This window comes from Penicillium rubens (genome assembly GCF_028828025.1).
Source record: "Penicillium rubens strain IBT 27055 chromosome Unknown utg000001l_segment0_segment0, whole genome shotgun sequence".
Taxonomy (NCBI): domain Eukaryota; kingdom Fungi; phylum Ascomycota; class Eurotiomycetes; order Eurotiales; family Aspergillaceae; genus Penicillium; species Penicillium rubens.
The window spans coordinates 2,275,708-2,295,393 of NW_026890599.1; the positions used below are offsets into that span (position 1 = coordinate 2,275,708).

The 19,686-nt window shown below is 49.6% G+C and overlaps 7 protein-coding genes across 7 annotated transcripts; 3 read left to right on the plus strand and 4 right to left on the minus strand.

Annotated features, from left to right (window-relative positions):
- Positions 1-3,382: 3,382 nt before the first annotated feature.
- On the minus strand, positions 3,383-3,565 carry N7525_000906 (uncharacterized protein; the record flags this gene model as incomplete). Its single annotated transcript, XM_061211705.1, has 1 exon — positions 3,383-3,565. The coding sequence occupies one exon, from the start codon at positions 3,563-3,565 to the stop codon at positions 3,383-3,385; it is 183 nt and encodes a 60-aa protein (XP_061070931.1).
- Positions 3,566-5,910: 2,345 nt separating this feature from the next.
- Positions 5,911-6,949, plus strand: N7525_000907 (Rab family GTPase; the record flags this gene model as incomplete). Its single annotated transcript, XM_002561863.2, has 3 exons — positions 5,911-5,994; positions 6,062-6,125; positions 6,312-6,949. 3 exons carry the CDS (start codon positions 5,911-5,913, stop codon positions 6,947-6,949), a joined length of 786 nt encoding a protein of 261 aa, XP_002561909.1.
- A 497-nt stretch (positions 6,950-7,446) lies between these two features.
- Positions 7,447-8,440, plus strand: N7525_000908 (40S ribosomal protein eS7; the record flags this gene model as incomplete). The annotated part of the gene is made up of 3 exons (XM_002561862.1): positions 7,447-7,602; positions 7,904-7,986; positions 8,077-8,440. 3 exons carry the CDS (start codon positions 7,447-7,449, stop codon positions 8,438-8,440), a joined length of 603 nt encoding a protein of 200 aa, XP_002561908.1.
- A 613-nt stretch (positions 8,441-9,053) lies between these two features.
- N7525_000909 (putative dynactin Arp1 p62 subunit RO2) lies at positions 9,054-11,012 on the minus strand (the record flags this gene model as incomplete). The annotated part of the gene is made up of 2 exons (XM_002561861.2): positions 9,054-10,566; positions 10,630-11,012. 2 exons carry the CDS (start codon positions 11,010-11,012, stop codon positions 9,054-9,056), a joined length of 1,896 nt encoding a protein of 631 aa, XP_002561907.2.
- A 457-nt stretch (positions 11,013-11,469) lies between these two features.
- N7525_000910 (uncharacterized protein) lies at positions 11,470-12,688 on the plus strand (the record flags this gene model as incomplete). The annotated part of the gene is made up of 2 exons (XM_002561860.2): positions 11,470-11,751; positions 11,846-12,688. 2 exons carry the CDS (start codon positions 11,470-11,472, stop codon positions 12,686-12,688), a joined length of 1,125 nt encoding a protein of 374 aa, XP_002561906.2.
- Positions 12,689-13,391: 703 nt separating this feature from the next.
- Positions 13,392-14,055, minus strand: N7525_000911 (actin-related protein 2/3 complex subunit 5 family protein; the record flags this gene model as incomplete). Its single annotated transcript, XM_002561859.1, has 2 exons — positions 13,392-13,614; positions 13,697-14,055. The coding sequence occupies 2 exons, from the start codon at positions 14,053-14,055 to the stop codon at positions 13,392-13,394; spliced, it is 582 nt and encodes a 193-aa protein (XP_002561905.1).
- Positions 14,056-14,689: 634 nt separating this feature from the next.
- pmcB (putative calcium-translocating P-type ATPase(PMCA-type)) lies at positions 14,690-18,512 on the minus strand (the record flags this gene model as incomplete). The annotated part of the gene is made up of 5 exons (XM_002561858.2): positions 14,690-15,479; positions 15,543-16,965; positions 17,027-17,172; positions 17,231-17,639; positions 17,687-18,512. The coding sequence occupies 5 exons, from the start codon at positions 18,510-18,512 to the stop codon at positions 14,690-14,692; spliced, it is 3,594 nt and encodes a 1,197-aa protein (XP_002561904.2).
- Positions 18,513-19,686: the final 1,174 nt, after the last annotated feature.

The window sequence follows — 19,686 nt, forward strand, 5'->3', positions numbered from 1 at the left end:
TGACGTGGGTCATATACGATATTGTATTTGTATGGCTCGATCAGTCATAATCTCCCCCTTCACGCGTCATGTCGTGACAACTAAAATAGGCCCAAAGTACCCGAAGTCAGGGGTTGACCCAGCAGGAAAAAAAGAAAGGGGACGATCGAACCCGGCACAGTGGTGCTGGAGCCGTGGAGCTGTCGGCGATCGCCAATTTTTCTTCCAAGGTTTCTTTCCTGCGAGTTAATCAGCTAACCGGGTCTCGATGTGGATTTGGGCCTGTCACTCAGGATCCAGAGAGTCCAGAGAGGTCGAAAAGTTCCAGTCCACTTTTTCCTCCCTTCTTCGTTCGGCTGTGGGCTGCCGCTCTGTCTCATGTCTCGGGAGTCAAATAGGAAGCTCGGAACTTGGAGACAAAATAATTTACGAAAAGGAGTAGCTAAGAATTGAGGCGGCTGAAAAAGCGTTTGTCTCGGGACGGGGAAAGCAGTTCCAATTCCAACTGATTTGACTCAATTTGGTTTCGATTTTCCTTCTTTTTCTTCTATTCAACCCCCCATTTGACCCCAAATGACCTTAACTGGCGGAGTACAGACGGAATACCGACTGTGGACACCACCCAAGCATAGTCTCTTGTAACCATCGACTATGGAGCATATAGTGCTTCCAGAATTTTCCATATATGGAGCCTACTTTCGAGGGAATCGGGAAAGTGAGCTAAGATCGCCCGGCTTTACATCCGCGGAGTCTTAGTGCGCCATTCCCCTGTCTCTAGCGATATTAGAAACGAAGGAGTTCAACTCCGCCACCAAGGCCCAACAGAGAAAAAAGAAAACAAGGTCACCGGTATCCCAATTTTAGGAGCGTCGACACATCCACATCTTCTGTCAGATGAACAAAGAGTCCGGCTGGGGCTCGATGCATCCGGACCGGGAACCCCCCTGCTTCTTTGAGATGCGCTGCAAGGCAAATTCCAAAGTTAATGCGGATGGTGATCCGCGACCGTTTTTTTCGATATCTGGACGCCACAATCAAGGTGCGGGTAGTTGCGATTTACTTCAAAGAAAGGAGTATAGTACGGAGTCCGGAGTACATGTGAGATAAACAAAATTAAAGAAATAATATCCATGGACGGTGGACTGCATTCCATGGATCCAGTCTCGGGAAGGCTAAGACGTTCCGGAAACGAATGGAAGCCGGTTCATGCAATCGCGTAACCTTGTTTTTCGAACTAATGCACCTCTCTAGACTTTATCTCGGGTTACGGAGTGCATCGTCTTGGGTGTCAGATCCTGAATCCGTTGGGTTCAGATGGCATTCCCAACAAGGAAAAGGGGGGAGAAAGAAACCCAAGAGCCATTAAGGTTGACTATGTGAGAGAATGGAGCATTCGATGGAGCTGCTGGAGTTGATGGAGACTGAAATGGAGACTCTTGGTTTTCTCCCGTTTCTAGCGCCATTCTAGCTGTATTTGAAACGGCTTCTTTCCGTACGATAACAGCCTAATTCCACTATAGGAAGCTCATTTCTTGTTAATCCTGTTGGCGCTTTTTTTTAAAAAATATTATTTCTGGATCAGGATACGTAAATATTAAATATTAGGGTATGAAGTGTGCCTGTGACTTCTCTTGTAAAAGAGTCCACAGGATGATCGCCAGTACGGAAGTAAGTAGTCTTCCCCTATTCTGAACATGTGAAATCGTGTGTCTGAGGAGATTCTGAAAGGAGAGAATGTCTTGTTTCAATCATGAGAACAGTGTAACAGAGCAAGCCACAGCGCTAGGATGTATAGGTGAGATCTAACATACGTTGGGAACCTTGAATCTCTTAACGGCTGCAATCTACGGTAGATCTTCCAGCTCCCGATTTCCACGAGGGAGACCCAGATTCAGTGCCGACGGGAAAGGAAATTTCTCCTTTTTAGGATGGGGGTGGACACGGGCTGAAACACGCCTACGAAGCCCTTTCACAAGCTTGGAAGCTCGTAATGTGAACCCTGTCAGAAAATGGGGTATCAGAGGGTAACTGGTGAAATGTGTCTCCAGTGTGGCGAATAATAAGAAAGCTGACGCAGATACCCTTAATTACCTAGGTAGCTTCAACGGAGTAGAGAAGAGTCCGGGTTTATGGGGGTGGGTCAGAATATTTCCAGATGTTATGATACTGTATGGCACCAAGGTTCTTTATTGTATCCCGTATGCCTTTACCCAGTTTCCCGGGAAAGAAAAGGAAAGGCTAGAAGACGAAGAGAATGTTCATACGTAACCGAGACGGGATTTTACTTTTTTTCGATCGTTACGGGAGCCCTCCTTTTGTTTAGCGTATCTCCACCCCCTATGATGGAGCACATCGTAAACATAATCCTCATTTTTCTTTTCTTGATCGGCGCGTAGAGAATCAGACAAAGACGGGAATGACAAAATTGAGATATATTGAGTTGGCTTCTGATGTGTCTTGTTGTAAATTGCAGAACGGGGATTGATCCAAAGACTTCCGAAACCAGATCCGAAGCGACTGGTCTTAATAGGTGAGGATTGCACGGGGGACTGCGTGAGAGACCGGATGACCTTAATTAATAGCCGAAATACCTTCTGGGTATCCACGGATTATTTACCTAGGCATCATATGTAATCCCCCTTAGCTATGAGTTTCTTCTTCTAATACCATTGTAAGAGACTAGCAAACCCGATGGAGCCCGACCACGCGAGAAAAGAAAAATAAATAAAAATAAAATAAAATGTTCGGAGGGATCCGTTTTTTTTCGTTCCTGCGGCTGCTTTTTCCTTTTTTCCTTTGCTCCACTTATGCACGAAGGTGCCCGGAGATTTGGTTCCTAGCTTTAGAGTGGAGAGCTTCTACGGCTAGTTGATACATAACAGAGAGTTTGAGGACTTTTGGGATCTGACAGTGAAGACATGGGATGTATCTTAAGATGTAATTGTGATGAATCAGAGGGTACCTTTTTTTGACCCTTATATATCCTCTATTTGAATAGGTTAAAACAGACTAAGATAGATCCTATAGATTAGAAACGTTGGAGAAGAAAGGGGTTTCCGTTCCTGTTCCCCGGGACCAAGGGACGGGAGAGCCGCTGTGCTAAACAAAGAAATACCTTGGTCTAGAGAAATTATAGGTTATAGAAATATTATAGAAATATTATAGAAATATTATAGGATAGGTAAAATAGTTGAAATATAACAAATAAGATTTTGTTTTTTTATTTTAATGGATTATTTGATGTATTTCTTTTTCAGTCTTTTTATTGATTTTTCTAATAAAAAGGATAAATTTAAATTTAAAATCCATAAGAGAAAAACCGTCTATATCAACGCAAATCCCCCCCTTCTTGTTTTCCTTTGAACATACTTGATAACCATCTTTCTTCTACTCCGTACACCCCCTACCCTCCTTTCCTCCCTTCTCCCTTGCGATACGTCGATTTGAACTTTGTCCGGATCGACCGGAGCCAGTTCCGGAGCACTTTCTCCTTTGCTCCCTTGCCGTCTTGATCATATCCCTTCTGCCCGTTTTCTTGGTTCGGATCGCGATTTTTTATGGATTCGCTGCAGCCACCCTCGCGCATATCATTTTGAGAATTTATTTGATTTTATTCTCCATCTCATAAAAAGCAACGAGCTGCGACCTATCCATCTTGCTTTTCCCCAAAGAGACTTTCTCCTCATTTGTTGGGCCAATTTCGTCACATTCTTGCCCTACGATTCTGTTGGATCCCGCATTGTCCCAGTGGTGATTCTTCAAAAGGACCACCATTTCCGATCCCGACTGCATTTGCATCTATCGCCTGCACCGCCGGTTTTTGTCTAGACCTTTTTATTTTTCGAATTTGGTTTTTCACTTGGGGGGTTGGATTGGGATTTCGTTTGCTTTGCTTGTTTCCCCCAAGGGAAACATCTATATAAGACCCTGGAGTCGACGTCGTGTTTACTTGGTAAGTCTCCAACCATCATCTCACCTCATTCCTCACCCTGCCATTGGCGCATTCGCAAAGCACTCGCCTATTTTCTATCAACCAAAAAAAAAAGATCCTACTTTCAGCATCTAACCATGACTTCCTCCGCAGACCTTAATATGATCCTCCGGGACCTTTCTGCTTTCAACATGGGAAGAGGAGCTTACGACACGACTGGAGTGAAGAAGCCCGGCGTTCCTCCACCACCGCCGAAATAAATTCGGAAACCTCGTCATACTCAACATTGCTTTCTACACCACTCGGTCATGTTTCGTATGGTCTGGCGCCCAACAGTGGCTGGAGTTTCTTTCTTTTTCTTTTTCTTTTGACGCATATGCGTTTTGGAGTTTTACCTGATTTTGGTAAGACATGACAACTTCGAGCCTTTGGGCATCAAAACTAACCGAATTCTTAGATATCTGTAACACTATCTTTTCTTTGTTCCTGGTCTCGGGCCACACGTTTTTGCCTATTCGCTACAGGCGCGCGACATTATACCCTTTTTAATTTGGCTCGACTTTCTGCCTTCAGCATTTTCTTTTCGGATACCAAGCGTTGACACATTTTCCTCTATTTTCCGACTTTTGATCTCGTCTTCGCACATGCGCCTCCTTATTTTTCGGGCCTCAAAACCTTATTCCGACTCACCTCACGTTCTACTTCTCCTCTGATACGACTCGATACCACGGTCCCCATCTCAAAAGTGCCTTTGTGTTTATTGCTGTTTCGATTTCTTTTGTTTCTTATCTACCGGCGTTTTGGTATAGACGGGACGGAATATTGATTGGGATGGGCTGATACCAAAATCTAGAGCCTCGACCTCACGGTCAATAGCATGCTTTGATTGTTTTTCTTGTTTTACTATTGGGTACTGCTCCCGGGCTTATTTGTATGAGTATCTGTATTGTTCATTTTGACGTTGATGTCTGTATTATATTCTGCGCACAACACCATAATTGTCAGCGCCAATGGAATTGCCCTACATTCTTCATCCAGCTAGTCTAGACCACCACAGCTTCACATCCATTTATAGATACATTCTGTAACCCCGAGTTTGCAAACTCGTACCTCAGCTCAGGTCGTACTTCGCTTGTACCTGACCGACCGCGGTTGCGCTAGCATCGGGCAGATTTGCTTGCCGACTAATGCCGAGACAGGAACGACAGCCCGATTGCTGATGCGGCCTGGCTGGTGCATCGGCAGATATCTCCCGAGCCTGACCAGGGTCTTTCCTAACTGGGGCCCGACATCATCTTGCATACCAGTTAGGCACGAGCCCAATCTGCGACACTTGTCAAGGTGCCAGGAACATGTTTGTCTTGCGGTGGCCTAGCTTTTATCAAGTCAGAGTACGTGTCCCTGAGTTAACTCTTTCCAAATCTTATATCCTGACAGCCATATATCCATGTTATCTGCATGCCATCGGTGCAGTTATCCAACGATGTGAGGTATGTACAATGCGGGAGATGATCCTTGAACATCAAATTTAGCTCTTATGTCAGTCTCTTTAAATAGATAAGGCGAAGTAAATGAAGCCTCAATAGAAGTGTGAGCAATGCAAATGCTAAGTATCCCAGTTGTATACTTCAACCTCGGACGGGCCTCCCGTGACTGGTGACTGACGACCGCGCTAAGCCCGATCGAGGCACCCATCATCATCATCCACCTCCGCCTCTCTCCAACTTCAGGATCAATCACTCTGGTCTCCGTAACGTCTATACTACGTTTTGCATTTCTCATTCCTCGACAAGGATTGAATTACTTTACCAATACGAGCGCAAGATTACTCGTCTCCCAGCTGTCTTACTTCTAGGCAGCCCCATTCCCCGAACGGTGGTTACCAGCTGAATCAACCTGCCACCTCATCCGGTCGCCTGATCGCTGATCGAAGGCGAATAACCTACAGAAGGCCTGACTTGTAGTTACTTCGATCTCACTTTTGTTTCGTTGTTTCAGCCATGTCCGAAGCAGCCAGCGCAAATGCCCCGAAGCCTAGCAGCAGTGTCAAGCTTGTGCTGCTCGGAGAGGCCGCAGTTGGCAAGGTACTACTCCTCCATTCATCGTGTTACACGATTATCAACAGCTAACCACCTTATTATTTGCTCATAGTCATCGCTTGTCCTCCGCTTCGTCAACAATGATTTCCAGGAGAACAAGGAACCAACCATCGGCGGTAAGATTTCCCCATGGACTTAGCCCCCACAAGATACGAGATATTGTCCCTGGCAGATTATATACTTCTGGAGAACCAAGGGGCAGTGTGTTGTGTCTAAAATCGGGTTGTTCCCCGCAAACGGGCCAACCCAACCCCTCAAATAATACTTTGCACTAGGATGACCAACTAACGTCATCTTTCCAGCCGCATTTCTGACGCAAAAATGCTCCCTTCCTACGCGCACCATCAAGTTCGAGATCTGGGATACCGCCGGTCAGGAGCGATTCGCTTCGCTCGCCCCGATGTACTACCGTAATGCGCAAGCGGCGCTTGTTGTCTACGACGTTACAAAACCTTCTTCGCTGACGAAAGCTAAGCACTGGGTTGCCGAGCTGCAGCGCCAAGCGAGCCCTGGAATTGTCATTGCCCTCGTCGGTAACAAGCTGGACTTGACCAATGATGGCGGAGATGTTTCCGAGGCCGCTGGAGCTGCACAGGACGAATCCGAGTCGGCCCAGAATGGCGAGGAAGGCGCCGGTGAGGAAGATGAGGTGCAAGATGCTGTATCCGGCGATGCCCGCAAGGTGTCGACACGGGAGGCTACCGGCTATGCAGAAGAGGAGGGTCTTTTGTTCTTCGAGACTAGCGCTAAGACCGGCACCAATGTTGTGGATGTTTTCACGGCAATCGCCAATGCCATTCCCGAGAGCAGCCTGAAGACTGGTCGCGGTACCGGTGCGGGAACTGGCCAGACTTCGCTGGGTAACCGGTCAGCAGAAGACTCGCGGGTCAACCTGGGTGATCGAAATGCTGCTACGGCTAAGGAGGGCTGCGCTTGCTGATTTGGGTATTTCTTTTGGCAGATGTTCTTGCAATTATTCCATGGATACAGGCGTCCCTCTTGTTCGATTTTTTTGATTCCTTGCTTGTTCAGGCTCCAACGGAGACTCCGTGCCCTTCTTATAGTCCAGTGTGCTATTCCCCGGGAAGCACCTCGTTCAACAATGTGATTAGAGTGTAAATTTTTATTGAGATCGGAATTGGCAATGAGAAATAATCTCCCGCTCCTACATAACGGTAAAGAGTAGAGCAAAATGGCCAGAAAGAGGTCCTGGGGTAGTTGCCAACCAAAGGCGAGTCGGATAGTGGATCTCACTTAGCGGCAGTCCGCCAATCAGCAACGAGCCCTAAGACGGCCACGCTAAACCCTAACAGGAAATAGCGCACCCTAAGCGAATGCGCCGATCCCACAGCAAATTCCCATTCGATTCAATCTGCGAACCTCCCCTCCGTCGACATCACCACCAGCACTTCCCGCAGCACCCCGTCGCTCGCAATAATGGCTGCCATCAACAAGATCGCCCCCAACTCGCCGTCCCGGCAGAACCCCTCCGAGCTGGAGACCGCGATCGCCGGCGCTCTCTTCGACCTCGAGAGCAACACACAGGACCTGAAGGCCAGCCTTCGTCCCCTGCAGTTCGTCTCTGCCCGCGAGGTAAGAATTGTTGTCCGAGGCTCCCGACATGCGAATTGAATCGTTCTGGAATGGCGTCTGTGAATTTTTCGAGGGATTTTCGATGCTCCGGGGTATATTGGTTGGATTTGTGGACTGATCCAATTCATATCCACCAACGCCAAAAAAATCGTCAACATGAAGCGGTATCATCAGCAAAGGAGGCAACAGAAAAATGGATATGAAAATTCGCAGAGCAAGACGCCGTTCCAGGAGGAATTCTGTTTCTATGTGCGCGACACTTTCAACCGGACAACGCTCTGACATTATTCTCGCTATCTAGGTTGAGGTCGGCCACGGCAAGAAGGCCATCATTGTCTTCGTCCCCGTCCCCCTCCTGGCCAACTTCCACAAGATTCAGCAGCGGTAAGCAACCATCTGCCCTTCCAAACGAATGGGCCAACCAAAAACAGGAAAGTCCTCAGACAAAGAACAACCACTAACTCCCACCTCCAGTCTGACCCGCGAGCTCGAGAAGAAGTTCTCCGACCGCCACGTCCTCTTCGTGGCCCAGCGCCGCATCCTGCCCCGCCCCAAGCGCTCCGTTAACTCGCGCACCACCCAGACCCAGAAGCGCCCCCGCTCGCGCACTCTGACCGCTGTCCACGACTCCATCCTCTCCGACCTCGTCTACCCCGTCGAGATTGTCGGCAAGCGCACCCGCACCAAGGAGGACGGCTCCAAGACCCTCAAGGTCATCCTCGACGAGAAGGAGCGTGGTGGTGTCGACCACCGCCTCGATGCCTACGGCGAGGTCTACCGTCGCCTCACCGGCCGCTCCGTTGCCTTCGAGTTCCCCCAGAGCGGCGCTGAGTTCTAAATGCATATTTAGAGTTCTTCGTTCACTTTGACTTTTTTGGGGGCTAGGGGCTTGGAATGTGCTCGGCTGATGCGTGGGAGAATGGGCATTGTGTCTAGTTTTGAATTGTTGCTAGATTCAACGCCATTGATGGGTTCCAAAGAGATGATCTCCATAAAAATGCATTGACGGTTTTTTCTCTTTTCTTTTTTTGCCCCCAGTCACTGGTTGCATTGGTTTTTGTATCCGGTGTGAGCTCTGGGTGAGGCGATGGAGTTGAGTTCTCTCTATCTCCCGATCTAATGAGGGTGAGATGGAATATCCAATAGTATTCCAATTCAACAATTCCGACTTCCATTGCTTTTTCTCTAGATGGTTTTGTCAGGTTGAGATTGGATCTAGCCTGTTTGTAGATTATAAGATTGGTTGCCCGTGGACATTCAGATATACTTGCTGAATATATCTCAATGGTTAAGTGAAGTAGCTCATATTCTGCTGTTACATTTACTTGGCAGTATCAAATCGGTAGATGCTTCTATGAACGAGGAGAAAAACAAGTACACTCGGGGTATGAAAGATATAAAACGCAAACCAGTCGACACGAATATGAACAAACGATGACATCCCCTATCGTCTACAACGAAGGCTGAATTCTGCCCACACCAAGCACCATCCAATAAGCCAACTCCCTGGTAACCTTGTCATCAGGCTTAGATCCCTTCCCAACATTCTGCTGATCAAGCTGTGCATCCGCATCCCAATCCATATGCACAAAGACCGGAATCTCAAGCACATCCTCATCCTGCCTGGAAGCCGCAACCGCCAAGACGTCCTCATCATTAGTCTCGGTGTTGGGATTGCCATCGCCACCTTCTGCACTACTCCCAGGCAACGTACCAGGGACAACCTCCAACACGACGGTCGTCCAGTTCCGACCTTTATCCCACACCTTGCCTGCCTCGGGGACTCCGCGTAGAGCCGCGGAACGAGAGTCACTCGTTAAAGGCGCAGAGGCACCCTGTAACGCTTCGTCCCAAACATCGCTGTTCGCGCCGATCTCGAACTGCGGAGAGAGAACGGTGACTTTCGTTGCCACGCGGCCTGGGGTTACGGGGGGCGTGGCGAGGGTGATACGGACGGGGTCAAACATGTGATTTTTTAGGGTAAGAAGGATGTGGATTGGGCGCAGGGGTGGGAGGGAGTTGAGGTCGGAAGTTGGGGCCATGGCTGGGAGGGCTGACGAGGAAGAAGGGGCTAGAGGGCGGAGGGTTGGGAGGGGAATGTAGCTGAGGGCAATGAGGCGGATGCGGAAGCGAGTAGATTGTGGCTTGCTCTCGGGCTTCACGAGGATGTGCTTGCAGGACTTGCAGCGCTTGGCTCGCTTGGTGCGGAGGAGGACTGGAAGTGGGAGGAGATCGTCGATGAAGCGGGCATCCGGTGATTGGGTTGCGCGCTGATCTATCGAGGCCATGCCATCCCAGCCACATTCTGGAGACTGAAGTCGTGCAATCATGTCCGTCTCGCTGTTTTCTGAGGCGACCTGGAGGCCCTCGCTTGCTGTCAGGGCTTCGCGCATAACAGGCGGCTTGGATTTGGGCTTCTTGCTGCCGCCATATAGTCCGCTTAGACGCGACGAGGATGCGTAGAGAGACATGAGGCGGTTTAGGGCGCCGGGCGAAGAGAACCCAAATTCTGAGCTAAGATGGTCATTTGGCGAGTTTGATGTCTCAGAGATCTGTGTACGGTAGAAGTTCTTCAAGGCCGCAAACCGGGCATCCATGCCCATTGGGGGTGCACCTTGGTCTTCTTTTGGTGCAGCTTGCTCTCCGTCACGCTCACGCGCATTGGATTGCTCGTCAATCGAGGCATAGCTGGACAACGGGTGTTTCAGATCTCCAAAAGTGCGGGAAGCTTGTCTGGAACGGTCGAGAGCAGCCGGGGGAGTGGAATCTGTCATCTTTTGCAGCTGACTGCGAATATTTGTCGGCTTGTCGAATTTGATCCCGATGTCTAGCGTCGTCCAGAGACAGTATCCACAAGACAACACCCACGGACCCTGTTGAGGTGCGTTTCCTGTAGCATTCTCGATGGTACTTACAGCCAGCGGTGCCGTGCAGACAGGACAATTGAAGCAATTTCGGCCACATCTATAGGTATGTGCGCGTTAGTAGATACTTGAAATACAACTCTTCACACCCTCTAGTACATACCGATTACCATCACTCCGTACCATACTGCTCGGCGTTTCAAACAAGCAGCTAGGACAGTACCAGCTCACAATCTCCTCCGTAATACACCGGGGGCATTTGATCTGGTGACACTCCTCGCAGTAGAGAAGCTGTTCAGGCGGATACAGCGAGAAATTGGACCGTGGAGAGCGCGGATCAAAGGTTTGTTCTTCATCCTCGTCCTCTCCTTGTTCCTCCTCTTTTGCTGACAACTTCTTATCTTGGTCTGTGTTTGCCCGCTCGGGTGGTGGTTTTTGCGGCGATTTCTGCGGGGACTCCCTCGACCTTCGCTTCCTAGCTGGATCGGGAACAGGGGTGTCGGCGCAGGGGCATGATATGTATGTATACGGGAAAGGACGCGACATTTTGATATCGATGTGGTGTTGTGGGCGAGATGGTGTATGGTAACTTTCGAGACATGTACTTGGATCAAATCATCCTTCGTCTCTGTGGGGTTCGAAGCTGGATAGCGTGATGGAGTAGACAGGTTGGCCGATAGCAAATCCGTAGCTATCTGATGGCTTGGCCTTTCGAGTAAGAATATCTCAATATTCGGGGTCACAACCCTGTTGCGCCAAATCGGAGACCCTGAGAGGAGGGTGTTTGGCGCGCGAGGACTTACTTGCGCAGCGGTTGCAATGGTTCTGTTACGCTCGATGTACTATGCACAATATGCACAATTCGGGAGAGCGAACTTACACGAGGCCAAGTGTCTCGAAAACGTCAATTGCAGGAAGTCCACGGTCCGCGGAGAGGGAGCTCTCCCGCATCAACAATCGACGTCAGATCCCGCCATTTTCTGCCCGCTATCGCCGCAAAACCATGGACTTGCATGCTTGCGGGTTTAGAATCCTCCATATCCATTCTACAGCCACAATGATTCCTCTACAGACATTTCGAGTCGGCCTCTCAAGGCGGTGCTTCGCTCCAACAATTACTGTTCGAAAATATGCCAGCCAAACGCCCGGTAACCCAATGCTTGAGGTCTTCAACCGCAAAGTCAAGCACCTCCAAAAAGATCGGGCAGCCCGGAACGTCGAAGAGAGTCGAAAAGTCGACTACCTGAAAGATGAAGTAGCGATGCGGTTATGCGAGCGCTTACTAGTAAGTTACTTAGCGAAACAAGCGCGGAAGAAAGCGCAGAAGTAGAAAGGAAAAAGACACACCCACTGACAAGAGTTTCTCTCGCCATGAATAGGACATTAAACGTGACTTTCCAAACGTTCTAGATCTAGGTGCAAACAGCTGCAACATCGCCCGAGCTCTCACATCCCCCAATATCGACTCAGTCATGCCGGAAGGAACCATCACGCCACCACTATCAAACAAGATCTCGAAGCTGACATGCGTGGAGACGTCGCACGCGCTGCTCCACCGCGACGAGAACGAGCAGTTTAACAAGGAGATTGACATCCAGCGCGATGTAATTCCAGACCTGGAGACATTGCCATACGCACCAAACAGCTTCGACGCCGTGCTCTCCTCACTCTCGATCCACTGGATCAACGACCTGCCCGCACTCCTGGAACAAGTGAACACAATACTCAAGCCCGATGCGCCGTTTATCGCGGCGATGTTTGGTGGCGATACGCTGTACGAGCTGCGTGGGTCGCTGCAGCTGGCTGATATGGAGCGGCGCGGTGGTGTGAGTCCGCATGTGTCGCCTCTGGCGGATGTCAAGGATGTCGGGAGCTTGTTGACCCGTACTGGGTTCAAGATGCTTACTGTTGATGTTGAGGATATTGTGGTCGAGTTCCCGGATACCTTTGCGCTCATGCAGGATTTGCAGGCGATGGGCGAGGGTAACGCAATCATGAACCGTGACTTGGCACCGCTTTCGCGGGATGTTTTGCTGGCTAATGAGGCTATATATCGTTCCCTGCATATGGAGGAAGGTGCGCGTGGTATCCCGGCAACGTTCCGGTTGATCTATATGATTGGATGGAAGGAAGGCAAAGGCCAGGCACAGCCGTTGCAGCGTGGCAGCGGCGATGTTAACCTCAAGGACATCCTTGAGGGAGGTGACTTTAGTAAACCATGAAGAATGGGAACAAGAAGAGAGAGAGCCTAACATTTTGTCACAATATAATATATAATATTAGGACCTGTGGATTTCCTTTTCGGGTTAGTTTTGCCTTAGGGTTGGCTGCGGAAAAGTAAGGCTACGTGATAGCAGTTAAAACTCCTACATAGAAAGAATAGAAGAGTGCAAATTGGTGAAGCTGGCTTTGCACTTCTCTGTATGCTCTAGGAAAACTACTGAAAGTAGGAATTCAGCGTAGTCTTTTTACGATTATATATAATACCTATTCTCTTGCATATTGGATAAGTGCTCACTTCCGCTAGTAGCGTTTAATAATAGCGATGCCTTCTAACGTCTTATGCTTGAAATTTAGGGGGAGCCATCCCAGGCTGCGAAAGTGTTCTAGTCTGGCTCGAGTTTCCTCGTAGAGGATAGCATCTGTCTAATATTAGCGCTTATTAGCCTAAGTAGGGATTAAGATCAGGATTAAACGTCTGTATTTCGAGAAAAGCACACTATGGTAAACTTGCGGGGTTAGAGGACGATAAATAGATAGAACGTGATAACTATTCTATTTGTAGAACTACGCTTAAAGCGACAACTGGTGAGATATCATCCACAGGATATGTATGGAATGCAGGTCTCTACCAAGACAAGAACAAAAACACAGTCAAATGTAAATCATAAGAAACGAACCTCCATCCGATGCTGTTTTCTCCACTCAAACGGTCCTACGATCAGTCATGACCCGCACAATCGACCCAGTACCAGCAATCTCCACAAGCCTCTCGTGCCAGCTCAGCAAAACGCTCATCTGCTGGCCACCACCACCTTCACCCAAGTTGCGAGCCTGGATCTGCGAGAAGCCCGTATCCTGAGGCGAAACGGGCTTCTTCGGCGTCTGGGTGCCGCTACCAGGAGCAGCCGAGGACATCCCCTTGTACCTGTTATTAACGAATCAGCAATCAAATCCACGACTTTCCACCACCCAATGCCCCCGGCGATCGAAACAGTAGTTCCACGTACAGGTATTTCATCAAGCAATCCGCCCGCTCAGCCCCGCCATCCCCGCTGCACACGCCCTCCAGAATGCGGGTCATCTCGCCCTGCCGGATACCCTGCAACACATCGATGACGGTAGCAAGATGCACCTCCTTGGCGCGGTCGTCGCCGCCCAGCGGCGCCGTGTCGAGGACGGTCCGCAGAGCGCCCTCCGGGTCACCGCCGCGCAGCATCTGGCGCACCTGTGCCGCGGCACTGGCGGCGTCACTGGCGCTTGCGGCTTGGGGGAGTGTGGCGGGCAGGAGGGATTCCATGGGGAAGTTCGCCGAGGACTCGGGGTCCAGGGCATCAACGTTGATGGTGCGGTAGTTGATTTGCGACATGGTGGCGGCTGGGGTTTGGTTGAGGGCGGAAACAGAGTAGGAATGGGTCTCGATCAAGTTGTTGATCAAGCCAGTCGGATTGGTTTGGTGTTGTGGGAGCTTTGTGGGGAGCTGCCTGTTGGTCTGTTTGGTATATCGGTGCGGTGGGCGGAAGCGGGGAGATTAGGTAGTGACGTGTGAACCTCTCCGAGATGAGATCCAATGGGGATAGGATAAAAGATCAATGTGTGTTTGAGAGAGACAGAGATCAGATTAACTGATCACAGATAGGTGACAAGGTGAGTCGACAGGGCAATGCGGAGTCAATTGGGGAGTCCACGGGAGATGGAGCTGGACACTTGGGAGACGGGTGTTGTGGCCTGAGGCAAACACAATATCTTAAACCCAGTTGCCTGAGACTGTTGATTTTATAATTAACTAGTTAACTAGTATTCTGGGTAAATGCGTAGGGATACTGGATTACTGGGATTTTTTCAACATAGAAAATTAAATTTCATAATTAATGCAGGGTGTCGTTTTTGGTGGTATATAACTATACACATATTCTATCGAACCTGATGCTTTATATACAATAAGCACAAATAAATATCAAACAGCCAACCAATGCTAATAACACCAACGCTAAAATGTCAAACTAAGGAGAGGTCGTAATTGTGATAGGGGGTACCACGACAGGAGGAGGCGTCGAAGGACGCTCAGGAGAAGGCTCTGGCTTGCTCACAAGTTTCTCGGGAGCTTGTTCGAGATCATCAGACTTGATGGGCTGCGGATTCAACTCAGCTACATCATCTGAGTCTTGCTTCTTGAGAGCCCGGCCAGTGAAACGCTTCACAGGTCTGAAGAAAGACCTGATACCACGACCAATTGCCTTGAATCCCTTAGAAATTGGGCGCAAAACAAAGGACATACCGCCAACGACGGCATTGAAGACAATTCCGAAATGGCGGTCGGGAATAAGTCGGAGCACGATAGCCCAGGGCAAACAGGCAATAGCACAGACGATGCACACACCCCAGAGGGTGCTACTCAAGCGAGTCACGCTGAATGCCTGGCCGCCCACGTAGACGATCATGACTTGACCAGCGACCATGACGGTGTTGATTCCTAGGAACCAGTAGTTGCGGAACATGCCTTCGAAGATATTGAACTTGTTGTCGAGGCGACGGTTGTTGAATTCGTTGAAGATCTGCATCCACACGAACGTGTTGAACACCACGGTTGAGAGCTGCTTTTCGCGCATCTCGGGTTCGGTGCTGAGATGGGCGTCGAGGAGCTTGTCGCCTGCGAAATAGAGCATGAATGTGACAGCGAGCTGGTATACTGCTTGACCGAGGATCATCTTCCACATGGTCAATGTAAAGAGGGAGACGTGTTTGGGGACAGGTTTGCGGTCGAGAATCTTTTCAGTCGGGGCATCCGTGGCTCTGTTTTCCCGAAACGTTAGCAAAAAGCTAAGCAAACATAAAATAACGAGAAGGGAAACTTACAAGGCGAGAGCGGCGAAGGTGTCCATAATCAGGTTCACCCAGAGCAGCTGCACAGCTGTCAAGACACTGGTGTTATCACTGCTGTACACCGACGAGACAAAGGTGAGGATCACGGCTGTGATATTGACCGTGATCTGGAATTGCAAAAACTTGGCAACGGCGTCATTGACAGCTCGTCCCCAGGAGATGGCTGTGATAATGGAACTGAAGTTATCATCCAGAAGGATAATCGAACTAGCCTCCTTGGCGACCTCAGTACCAGCGATACCCATGGAGAAGCCGACATCCGCAGTTCGCAGAGCCGGACCGTCATTGGTACCATCACCTGTTACAGCGACCGTCTCACCGAGGACCTTGAGCCGTTCGACCAAGATTCGCTTGTCTTCGGGGGATGATCGTGCCAGCACCTGTAGGCGAGGAACCACTTCATCCATCTCCTCGTTTGTAAGCTGGCGGAACTTGGGACCTTCCATGACCAATCCATCCTCCGTCTTGATTCCGCAAGAGGTTGCAATAGCGGTGGCAGTGGCAACATTGTCACCGGTCACCATCTTGACCTGGACGCCTGCCGAGTGGCATTTGCGAATGGCTGATGGGACTTCGGGGCGAAGAGGGTCTTGGATACCCACAACTCCGACCCAAGTCATACTATGGAAGAAATCCTCGAAGTTTGCGGCAGAATCTTCAGAATGCTTGGCTTCTCTCGGGGGCCAGCTTGCGAAATCCTTGTAGACCATGCCAATCGTCCGAAGAGATTTGTGAGCATAGTTGTCGATGATGTCCAGGATGCCCTTCTTCTGTGACTCGGAAAGGTCTTCCACATCGGGCCTTTCTTTGGCAGTATCAATGTTGATGATCTTTGAGGTGCAGGTGCCGACCATCAACTCGGACGCACCCTTGACAAGTAGTCGGTGGCCAACACCAGGGACACGGTAAACAACACCCATGCACTTCCTGGCGGAGTCAAAAGGAATCAATTGGACGATTTCAGCGGAGCCACGCTCCGAGACGAGATCCATACCCATATAATCCCGGGCCAACTGAAGCATCGCCACCTCAGTCTTACTGCCGACAAAGTCAATGGAGCCGTCTTTTTCCTGTTCAAAGGCAGTCGAGTTCAAAGCGATGCTCTTGATGATCAGATCTTTGACGGGAGCCGACAATTTCTGGGAAACTGCCGAGATAGTCGTTGAACCTTCCACATCTGCATCTTCGGTTCTCTGGCTGAAGTCCTGATCCGAGCCCCAGGTTCCGGCCACAACAGTCATTTTGTTCTGTGTCAATGTACCTGTCTTATCAGAGCAGATGACTGTAGCGTTGCCCATTGTCTCGCATGCGCGAAGGACGCGGACGAGGTTGTTCTCCTTGACCATTCGTGTGGTAGCAAAGGCCAAAGCCAGTGTTACTGCCAACGGAAGGCCCTCTAGCAAGGAACATGGATGTCAGTAGAGTTTCATATAATTCGGCGAAACATTAGCGCTTACCTGGAATAGCGACGACAATAACCGTAACAGCAACAATAAGGATATCCACAAACTCTTTGCCTTTCATAGCACCGGTCATCTCCGGGTGGTTAGGAAGATTGGCTACAAATCGGAAGAGCAAAACGAAGAACAGAATACCAGCAGCTCTATCAATTATCATCAGTAACCTGTACAACGAAAGGAACGCAGGAATGGTCGACTCACCCTGTACCCAAATATCCAATCCAATCTGCGAGCCTACCCAGCTTGACCTGAAGCGGCGTTGGGTCATTAGGAGTCTGCAGCGACAGCAAGATCCGTCCGTAGGTGGAATAAGGCCCAACACTGGTGACGACATAAGTCCCGACACCTTCAAGGACCTTGCTGCCGGAGATCAGGAACGGGTCGAGTTTCTTCGTTGCCTTGCCGTCGATAATTTGCTGCCAGACTTCATGGCCGTTGGTCTTTTTCATTTGATCCGACTCGCCGGTAGCGGAAGACTCGTCGCACTTCACGCCGTAACCTGAAACTAAAATGCCATCTGCGGGGATGGAATCTCCAGCCTCGAGATGGAGGATGTCACCGACCATGATATCGTAGACCGAAACCATGTTGGTTTTGCCTGAGCGGGTGACTTTGACTTCTCGGTCATCGTTCTGCTAGGATGTTAGCTGCGCTCACTTTCTGGGTTGGCGGGGGGAAGACTTGCTCTTTTATTGAGTTTGGCAAATTGTCTCTCCTTTTGCCAATCGTTGACAGCTGTGACAATCGTGACAATCAAGATTGCCACGCAGATGGCGACTCCTTCCACCCAGTCGACGCCTGTGCCTTCGTCCACGGTCTCGTATATCCCCAAGGATAGTGAGATGACGGCGGCGACAGTCAATAATATAATAATTTTGTCGTTATATGCAGCCCAAAATAGCTTGAAGAATCCGGTCGATTTCCGGGCGGGTAGTTTGTTCTGACTAAAGACACGAACCCGGTCTTCGAAGGGGGAGCCGCTACCAGATGACACCGGTGCTGGTGCTGCAGCGTCATATTTTGGCGGAGATGTTGTAGATGTATCTTGCGAAGGTGCCACATCCTTGAACTCGACAGTGCCCTCCAGCCGCCCTTCATCTATGGACAAACCGGCATTTAGATCTGTTCGCAGACCGCGCTCCAGACCCTGCAACCCGCCAAGAGCATGGAAAGCAGCCAGGGACTTCGGGTTCTGCATTTTGTTTAGTTGACCCGGGGAAAACGCAAACCGATTATCCTCCACTTGGAAATCAGATTCATTCCTCGGATCTGGTCTCAAAGCATCCGACAGCGATACATCGTCATAGACAGCTTTGGAATTTGGATCTACTTCAGAGTTCGCCCGGGAGCGAACTACGGTATCAGCAGAAGAAGCAAATGAGTCCGCCCGCGGACGCAATGTATCGCCATCGATCGACGGCGACGGTCGATGTGAGGCATCTTGAACCATCAACCGGCCTGGATCTGGTTGATTCCACGCCATATCTGGTGAGACGGGAGAAGTTGGGCTGTGATTTAGATCTGTAGGGCCCGACCACGCTGAAGAGGCTGTAGATATAGATCGCTGTAAAGATAAGAAAAAGTTAAGATAGTCAGCGAAAGCGTTCGGTTTATATGATGGCTTGGGTTACTAACCTCTCTGCCCGAAAAGTCCGTCACTATAACAGGACTTAATAGTGAACCCTGATGGGAGGAGTCGTTTGGAGAAGACATGGTGCGAACCGCACGGAGATCTTCCGAAAAGAATATGCGAATCAAATGTAAAAGCAGGTCATATAGAGGTTCATGTAATACTTCTATGATGCAAAAAAGGTCTCGTGTGTTGGGGTGACAAGACCTTTTGTTTTTCCCCTCTCAACGGGGCTGTGTACTTCCAAGGACGGATGCCCAGAGACGCCGAGGATTTAGTTGAGAATTTTCTGGTAATTCGCAACGAGCGCAGCAAAGAATGCCAAGTATGTAAAAGAGGGATATATTATATCCACCAGAGAATATTGAAAAGGCGAAAAAAAGTAAAAATATAATAAAATATAATATATAGACTGTTGAAAGAGGATGTGCCACTTATTACCCTGGGGACCCCAACACAGCCCCCTTTCCCAGGGTTACAAGCGGTAAGCTTTGTCTCGAACAGGGGCTTCAAAGCTCCGTGTATGATGTATGTCAAAGGCGAAGTTCATAGGCATACCGAAAAAGCTGAGGAATGTAAGCGCCGGGCTTCTTTTTTTCTCAAACTCGTTTCTTCACATCCATGCTGCATAGCTAAATCCTGGGATCAGCGGGTGTTGAATAGCGTTACGCCAAGTGCAGTCGTCCTATGCGAGGGCGTTGCGGTCAAATTGGGTTTTCTCACTGTGGAGAGGACAACTGCTGCGCCTCACAGAGCACCCAATCATTGGCCATCATCCACCTCGACATATTGTGGATGTATTGGCATTAATTGTTTGACCATGGCGCAAGTAAGGAGGCAATGACCAGTCTCGTTGCATCATGGGGCTTGATTGTGACTGTTCTAGGCTGGAGACGGGGTAGGTGTCCACTCGATGAGCGGCTAGACTGTGCGCATCATAAGCACGCGGCATTGTCAGAACCTATCAAGGCACACAACCGGAATACTTGATCTTGATCTCGCAAGCACCGGATCCGTACCTCGTCCA